Source organism: Asparagus officinalis, chromosome 1, assembly GCF_001876935.1.
Source record: "Asparagus officinalis chromosome 1, Aspof.V1, whole genome shotgun sequence".
In the NCBI taxonomy this organism is placed as follows: domain Eukaryota; kingdom Viridiplantae; phylum Streptophyta; class Magnoliopsida; order Asparagales; family Asparagaceae; genus Asparagus; species Asparagus officinalis.
The window spans coordinates 60,807,848-60,817,238 of NC_033794.1; the positions used below are offsets into that span (position 1 = coordinate 60,807,848).

The following is a 9,391-nucleotide window of genomic DNA, read 5'->3' on the forward strand; positions in this document are numbered from 1 at the left end:
ATATATATATATATATATGTATATATATGTATATGTATATATATACATACATATATATACATACATACATACATACATACATACATACATACATACACACACACATATATATATATACACACACACACACATATATATATAAATAATGATGTAACAAGGGAAGACGATTATGAAAAATTAAAATAAATTAATAGGTAGCCGAAACAAGGCCCAAACAAACCAAACAATAGAGCACAGACGGTAATTCAACACCAAGGACCCAAACAAAGCCCAAGAAAGCATACACTGCTTTGAACGGGTATAACTAGTTATTACAGGGTAAAAGAGTAGGATACAGAAAATGCATAGATGAACATATCTTGATAATGTGAGATAAACAACATCACAAGGTTACATTTGCTTGTTAAGATATGTGAACAAATTCTGCAATTTTGTCTTGGAATTCATAGATTATAGTCGTGAGGAGATGAGGGAAGAGATTACCATCTGTCGAGAGAAATCCCCAACCATTGTCACACAGAATCTCAACATTTTGGAGCTCTTATGCTCCCAATAAACATGCTCATGCCACTGCTTGCATACCTCGCAATTGTTCTTCATGTTGGCACCCTGCATAGAGAGAATGAAGAGAGGAGAAAAGAAAGAATTAGGAGCTAAAACTTACAAGATCTGGGTTTAGCTAGATCTTTAATTTGCAGAATGGATGAGGAACAGGAGTCCTTTAAAGCATTAGCTAATAATTTTCAGAGGAAGAAACTAAAGTCGCATTGATGCGAAACGAAACAGGGGGTCCATCGGAATCAGCGATTTAATTCGAATAATACAACGTTTTGCCAAAATTCATAATATTCGGTAGGAAATTAAATAAAAAAGTTAATACGATAGATGAGTTTTAACAAGATTTGCAACAATAGTCATAAACAGTTCCAATCTCAAATATTTTAATCGCAATATTAATTATCATTTCGCAAGTTCTATATTCAATATCAAAATTAAACAGTCACATGTTCAGTTCTCTCAACTCACAACATAAATTAAGCAGGAATATATGATAATAGTTTAGAGATTTAATACGCATGCAATTAACTGATAATTATGAGATTAACAAAAATTACTGAGTTGAGAGTTTACTATCCCAAAAGCTGAGAGAAATCCAAAAGCCCGTGCTATTCCTGTGAAGCCCATAGCCCATTTATCAACAAACCCATCGATATCGGTTCTGATTGATTGGTGTCTGATGGAATTTTACCACCTTCGATGGACAGAGAAAGTTAGGAAGGCAATCAAAGAGGTGGTCAGACTCCACTGGCTTGCTTCAAAAATCTGAGAAGAGGATGAGCGGTGCTTGAAAGGGGACGACGGGTGATGGTGGCCGACCCAAGCAGCGACGTGGCGACATCAAGAGAGAAGACAGAGGGGATCCTGTGGCCGTGGAGGAGTACTGGGCGGCTCGGCCGCTGTGGAGCTGTTTGAGGACGGAAAGGAAGCTAGGGTTTCAGGTGAGGGTTTCTCAGGTGAAGGGAGAAGCGAATGTCGGTTGTAGGAGATGGGGAAATTGGGGTTTTCAGCGGTGGGGGAGAGATGAAGTGAGGGGGGTGTTCGGCGGTCCTTGGAGGTGGGGATTTTGTCGGCTATTTGTGGGTTGTGTGGAGGAGGAGGAGGAGGAAGGAGTGGAGTTGGGTTCTGGGCGTCGTTGGACTGGGCGTCGGCTGTTTTGAGGGTGGGTTTCAGGCGCTTGGGCGGCGGCTGGAGGAGAGGGATCGGAGGTGGATGGAGGTGGGATTTGGGTTCGATGTTGACGGCGGTTGTGGAGGTGGTGGTGGTTGCTTGAGTCGAAGGAGGAGGGCGGAGGTCCGGTGGGCTTCGGGCGGCGAACTGGGAAGAGGGAGGTGGGGTTGGGTTCTGATTGTCTGAGGAAGAAGATGAACAGTAGCGATTTTCTTTTATTTTTTCTTTTTTTTTAGATGACTGCAGAGAAGAAAAAGGAAATTAATATTTTCAATTCTTGTTCTCATCACGCATACTAGCGCAAATAAACCCACCAGAAAACTCTTTTTCTCCCCTTCTCTGGTTGATCAAGAACTGGAAATAAGAAAGAGCCTTTAACATAGTCTCTTTCACTTTCCATTTCATGCAAAGCGCACTTAGTGAATCTGATGTTGAAGGGATAAAGAAAAGGAAAACACATTATGACCGTCTCTTTCACTTAGTATACCAATTTGAGCTCATTCTATGTTTGAGTACGTTGCAATTGGGAAACTGATGCAATAAAAGAGCTGAAATGGTAAAAGAAATGAAGAGGTCTAGCTACTTTTTTCTATACCTGTATACTTACTATTTCTAGCAATCTGGAGTTCTTACAAACCTGATCTTCACATCCCTTTCATGTTTCTCTAATGATAGCTGGCACCAAAAGAATAAGATGAGAATTGACGAAACCTCCTTAATACTGAGCCATTTAATCTATGTTTTGCCATAGTTAATAAAAGTGTAGCTTTGCTCAAAATTTTAATAGAAAATTTTGTAAATTTGTATTTAATTGAGCACAAGTCTTCAGGAGCCACTGAAAGCCTCCGCCTTTTTGAACTGATGATAATTGCACAGGCAATATATATATATATATATATATATATATACATGTATTACAAATGAACACATCTGGACATAAACTGAGATCAAAATCTATCATAATCCACAAATAAGTTTAATAATTTTAACCTATCATGTCTAGAATGTTAGGCAATAAAATACATGGGATTTGGTAACTTAAATGAGTCATTGCACATAGAAACAAGTCACTCCATTGGTCTCAAGAGTTCCCACGAGTTCTGCATCCATCTGCAACTATTTCAGACCTTTTCTCTAACTTGTATGTTATTCCTGTCTTTTCATGATCATCCAATTCCCTGTGGAAGATAAATATCAGATGTGATTAGCCCATGATTAGAACCGTCAGCAAAATTTTGGGTGTTAATTATGCATGAACACTTTTAAACGCAACTCACTTCTAGAAGAGGGATAGTTAAGGAAGCATCATGCTTTAGACCTTAAGATATAATTACATTCAACAAAACAGATTGAAGGCATGAAGTCAATAGAAATAATCATGGTTAGATAATGAACTAAAATTCCCACAGGGCTGAGGATCATTTAATTCTCGAATAAATTTTTAACTAAAGAGTATTTGGTGTTCATCCGGCATTGTCCTCAACTACTGTGAGTTCAAGTAAATAGGAATGGATGAGTCTCACTTTTCCATTGGATACCAAGGCCTTGGCACAGCAGTTAAGGGGAGATTGAAAGAGAATCAATAGGTCCAGGATTCAAATCCGATGTGTAGTACCAAAAAACACTGATGGTGATGGAATATGCTATAATTAATCGAAACAGAACCTTATAAGAGAAGAATTATGTTTTTATTTTTGTTTCAAAATATCATCAGTTACTGCTTGTTTACTTATGCAGCCATCATAATCATGTTGAGCCACTTCTTAATGACTTATGGTGGAGCCCTCCTACTCCCTCCCCTAACTACGAACTGCGGATTCAGTCATCACATGAAAGCTTCTCTGTAACACTCCAAATCCCTATCATTCGCCAGGGTAAATATCAGATGTCGACAATTCTAGATATAAAAAAAAAAAAACCTAAGCTCCTAAAGATATCGTGTTTTTTTTTCTTATGAATGAAAACTCAAAATAATTATATGGGAATGGTAAGTTTACTTATATTCTAGTGTAATAGTGCATCCTGTTGTCTCAAAAAAGTAAAACATGCTGCTTCAAAAATTAAATCCAAATTTTATATAGCATGTAAAAGTTTCTTTTTTTTAATATAGATTAGCAGGTCAACAATAAAAGGAGCAACATTATTTACAGGTAATCAATCATTGAAAGGAGAAAATTAAGACATGTTCTATTCTTCTAGTGTAACTGGAACATCAGGTGGAGGGAGTATCCATAGCGCTTATGTTGCATGGGTGTGGGTACGGGTATGGGCACGGGACACGGAAAATTTGTAAAAGGTAGGGTACAGGGACACAACTATATAAACATTTATATACACATATATTATATAATTGAGTTAATATTTATATGAGAACAAGGATTTAAGTTAAAATTTCTATATCATTTTTATGCTTCTTTTATTATGTGGATTATAAATTGGAAAAATCACTAGTTTTTAAACTAGACATCCAACTGACCCTTCAAAATCATAATTCAAAACCTGACCTACATCCCACAAGTTTCAAGAAGTGGATGTGAAGTGTAGCATATATGTCCAAATGTATGACACACTAGTAGAAAAACGACCAACCTAGACGGAAATTTCCGTCTAGGTTGGTCTACAATCCGTCTAGGTTGGTTCATCTAGACGGAAATCCGTCTAGGTAGATTGGTTTATTCTGTTACCGTCTAGTTTGGATCAAACTAGACGGATTTCCGTCTAAATTGATCAATCTAGACGGAAACCAACCTAGACGGAATCGACATTTCCGTCTAGGTTGGTATCCTAGACGGATTTCCGTCTAGGATGCCAACCTAGACGGAAAACCGTCTAGGTTGACAACCTAGACGGTTTTCCGTCTAGGTTGATTATTGCAACCTAGACGGAATTTCCGTCTAGGTTGGTACAGTCTAGACGGAATTCCGTCTAGGTTGCTATTTTTCCAGCAAAAAAAATATATTACAATTTGTATTTCCCTGTACAATTACACCAATACATGAATACATACAATAAATACTGTATATATGAATACATCCAACCATCCAAATATAATCAAGATTTTAGACAATTCCATTCAAACCCAAAAATATTCAAATCCAACATAATGCACAGACCCAGCCATAATATAATCAATTCCAGCATAATAAACAAATCCAACTATCTACTTCAAAATATGCATCAACCAAGACCGTCTAATATATACATCCAACAAGCATATAAGTATTGTTATAACAGATAAAGCTGTTCATTGCATTAAAAATGTACAAAAAACCTCATAAACCTCATCAGTCGTCGTCGTCGGCAGTATCTCTATCCCGGTTACGAGAACGTGTGCTGCTCCCTCCAATATCTCCACTCTGAATGGTCAATTGAATAATCATTAAGGAGTGTTTAATACATATTAAATATAAATGAATTTATTATTTTAAGGAAAAAAAAGGTACCTGAGTGTTGCTCTGACCAGCACCGGAATTATCGCCAAGCGAGCTTATAATCCGTATAACACCACCATACGCGCTATGAGGAATCGCACCGCTTAAATATTGCATGACATACCCCAGGAGATCATCCATCGAGTTCGCCGTCAGCGCAACTTTTGTCATCTCATTAGTCACCTGGATATGTAGCTCCGAGTCAATCTTGTCAAGCAAATATGCAGAGATACGTGCGACAAATGGCATAGCCTGGAACCGAGGCGGGGCTGCTCTCATGGATGTAAATGGTGTGGAGGATGCTGTGGATGACCTCATGCTTACGCCGGGTGAAGCTCCAACACCATGCAGAGGATATCTCCCTCTCCTATGTTTAGGGAGAAATAAATATTAAATTTACCTCTCGAATTCAATAATGATAAAAAAATATAAATAGGAATGTAGTATTCAAATTGATTCAAATTTTCTACATCCATACCTATTATGACCCATCAAATGCTGTGTGAGAGTAATGTTGTCCTCTGCAGAAAGCATGTGAGGGTCCGGCTCAGATTGTTCCTCCTGCTGCGACATATACACAGTTGCAGCCTCCTTTGATGCAGCCTCAAATCCCTCCTAAAGCACAAATATATAATTATTTCATGGTAAAGACAATGTTATTTGTGTTCTCATTTCCTCATAATATTAACAACAAAATAGAATTAATAATACTACACAAGATATGTATAACTCTCACCACCAACTCGAGATTTGCCTTGATCTTATCTCGATTCTTCTCATCACCCCTATATCTATCACGGAAAATGCCATACGCCGCTTTCGCCCTCAAGTGTATTGGCATTAATGATTTTCCCTGTCATATTATATATTATCACACTCATAATCATACTAATCATTAAATTCATCAAAACTTTAGACGGAAATCTACCGTATCCTGACAATAAACATCCTCCAGATTGGCATAGGAGTGTGAGCCCAAGTGGTGGTCATGCAGCTTCTTTCTTCTATTTTCTGACCCCTTCGTGGATTTATTCTTTTTTAAAAGAAAAAAATTAGCAAATATGCAATAAATTAATATCTTAAAAGTATAAAGTAATTTTCATGAAACTAACCTTGGAGGCATCGCTGTCCCAATACATGAGGAGAGCTGTGAAATGAACCTCGTCAACTCGGGCGTCGAGGTTTAAAAACCTCTGCCAGTCCTCCTCATACCTGTCATAGGTTTCATGTTTGATCTCATGCCTCCATTGTTTGAGAACTACTTCAACCTTAACATTGAACACATAATTCCAAGCCCCCTCAAAGTCCTCAAGGCAGAAGCAGTCCTGTAGATTTACATACACATTTAGGAAAGATAATTTAATATCAAATACTAATTATTAATAAATAAAAAGTAATAGCAATATGTAGTTACCATAAGCGCTGTCCATATCGCCTCGTATGCGCTCCATGGTAGTTCTCGAAATTGAAAATAAGGGTTGATAATGGTCGCTCTACGCACTAGAACCCCAATATATGCATTCAAGCGGGTCGACCATGGACCAACGGGCAAATTAGAACTATTCCACCGAATTATTGCCCTCATTCCTCTTGGCGGTTGTTTGGAATCAGGCTTACCTCCGCCACGTCTGTTCTCGATACGATCCTTCTTAGCACCTACAATAATAACATGATAATATATCATATAATATACAAATGTGAAAATTAAAAGTATTTATACAATTTACCATTCGCTATCTCTCTTTCCTTTGCTGCGAGTGCAACCTTCTTTCGTGTCTCAATCATTTCACGCATTTCTTCTAATTTTCTCGCAGCACGTGTATGGTACTTCCTTGCGTCAGCCATAGACTTATGAGAGGCTGGAGGTAAAGGTAAACTAAGATAGTCCTGTGTCTTTGGCCGCAAGTCCGTGTGGAATGTATAAGATGGATATGTCGGTGTCCAAGTATCCCCTACATAAGAAAGGAGAATCATTAATATAGTTTTTAATTAACCATTATAATTGAGCATTATAATATTGAATACCTGCATCAGGGGATGGTTCTGGTACTGCATCAGAGGGGCCAGGTGATGAATAACCCGCATCTGCAACAAATTAATCACTATTAGCTAGATAATTAATAATTGATAAAATATATTAAAGTATTAATTAATTTTTATACCTGCATCCGGAGATGGTAGTGTATCATCAGCACCACTACCAGGGGTGATACTACGTGATCGATCACCCTCGAGGTCAAAGAGTCTCCTCATCCTCCTCATCTGCAATTTCAATTATTAACATAGTTAAGAAAAAAAATATACATGCTCATGAGATAAGTTATTATGAAATGCATTGTTCTTATTATGATTAGCTAAAAAACTTTAATGCAGTGTAACATATATATTACATACCTACATCCAACGCCACATTCTGTGCGTAAGAGAATTCTTGCCAAACATCATCAGATGAACCAATTGGTTCACTATAATTATATTCACTTTCTTCAATATTTTTTTCATTGTTATTAGGTAGAACAACAGATCTTGGCTCCTTGTACAAAACCACCCAATCAGATATGACATTCGGATCTCTCACGAAGAAGCACTGATCAGCTTGTTCTGCAAAAATGAATTTCTCATCCGTATATACTTCTCGATGGAGATTGACAAGTGTAAATCCATAATGATCCTTTTGCTTTTTTGCAGGACACCACCGAACCTTGAACATCGTGTAAGTACATTGTTTTGGTTTACCAAACCCGTAAATTACTTCAACAATATCTTCTAATTGGCCATAATATAGTATGTCAGCTAGAATTGGGTTCTGATCTCTTGTACTTGAAAAACATTCTTGAGCAAACAAGCCCATGACCCCACTGTTCTGAGTTACCCTCCTATCATCAGTCTCTAGCGTTCGAAATTTATATCCATTGATCAAATGCTCATTATAACGTCTCACTTCATAATAAGGGCGTTGTGCATGTATAATAATTTCATCTGGTAACGTAGTACCATCAAGAAGTGATTTATCAACCTAAGACAAAAAATTTCAGAATATTTAGGGGATGTTATATTATGAATGTTCATAAATTAATTGTTAAATACTTACATCAAATCTTAACCAATCAGAAAATTCTTTCCTATGTCTTTTCTGAATATTATGCGCTGCATTCCTACCGGTTGTGGGGGGGCGGGGGGGAGGCCGGAGGAGGGGGGGAGTCGGGGGGGAGACCGAACAAGGGGGGGTCGGGTGGATGAGATTGAGAGAAATGGGAGGGGGTGGCGGCTGGTAGGGGTAAAAACTGCCCTAGGAAACCTAGACGGAAATTCCGTCTAGGTTTCCTCAACCTAGACGGAATTTCCGTCTAGGTTGACTATACAACCTAGACGGAATTTCCGTCTAGATTGCCTGTTCCGTCTGGGTTTGTCAAACTAGACGGAAAATTCCGTCTAGTTTGCTCCAACCTAGACGGAACAATCTAGACGGAATTTTTCCGTCTACTTTGATCCAATCTAGACGGAAAAAATTTCCGTCTAGATTGTTCCGTCTAGGTTGGTCGTTTTTCTACTAGTGACAAGTGTTTTAACTTAAAGCGTGTATTGTATAATTGAGTATATGCCCAAACAAATGTATGCATATATGCAAGGAGTGTCCAAGGAGTTTGGGAATGGGTACGGGTACATGTCAGGAACGGGTACGGTGTCAAATTAGAAGTACCCGGGTAACATAGCATAGTGCACTTGCTTGTGATGAGAGATGGCACTGTTCTGAAAATTGTCACTGCTAGCTAGATGAAGTACGGTGTCTGGATCTTAGCAATCATCAAGCATGAGAAGATCGACATGAGCTTGAATGAACAAGGGTTCTCACTAGAAATAAGTAACACTGCACTAGTATTTAAGTATATATCAACATCTGATACTTCAATCCGCAAAAAAATTGAGAGAAGATCCAGTTGAAATAAAGTGTGGAAATACACCTCGGTATAAGTTCTTCCAGTCTCGAAAACCAACTGCATGCAGATTGTCAGTAGTAGTCCTCCTATATTCTTCAGCTCCACTAGTCAACAAAGAATATCTTAAATCCCAACCCAATAACTTCCTCATATAACTTTAAACTGGATTCGATTAGCAGGAGCTTTTGGTTTTGCAAATTCATTTATCAAACTCCTGACCATTAAAAATCTCCAAACTGCGAATATGGAAAAGAGACAACTATTACAAGGATAGATAGATAAGATATTGAGTAA

General features: G+C 38.0%; 2 protein-coding genes across 3 annotated transcripts in view; both read right to left on the minus strand.

The window, feature by feature from the left end:
• The window catches only part of LOC109824950 (B3 domain-containing protein Os12g0592300-like), an 8,404-nt gene extending 7,054 nt beyond the window's left edge, over positions 1–1,350 (minus strand). The window contains exons 1-2 of one of the 2 annotated variants that reach the window (XM_020391587.1): positions 1,132–1,350; positions 484–609 (exon numbers count right to left, since the gene is read on the minus strand). In XM_020391587.1, coding sequence (XP_020247176.1) covers positions 484–609; positions 1,132–1,185 — 180 coding nt within the window. In that variant the 5' untranslated portion in view covers positions 1,186–1,350. Of the gene's footprint in view, positions 1–483; positions 610–1,115 lie in introns of both variants that reach the window. The other variant, XM_020391596.1, reaches the window with a different exon arrangement.
• LOC109824962 lies at positions 4,910–7,468 on the minus strand. Its single transcript, XM_020391607.1, has 10 exons — positions 7,322–7,468; positions 7,185–7,244; positions 6,887–7,111; positions 6,574–6,815; positions 6,272–6,484; positions 6,088–6,192; positions 5,896–6,012; positions 5,638–5,774; positions 5,172–5,526; positions 4,910–5,084 (listed from the first exon to the last, which is right to left on the minus strand). The coding sequence occupies exons 1-10, from the start codon at positions 7,419–7,421 to the stop codon at positions 5,013–5,015; spliced, it is 1,626 nt and encodes a 541-aa protein (XP_020247196.1). The 5' UTR covers positions 7,422–7,468; the 3' UTR covers positions 4,910–5,012.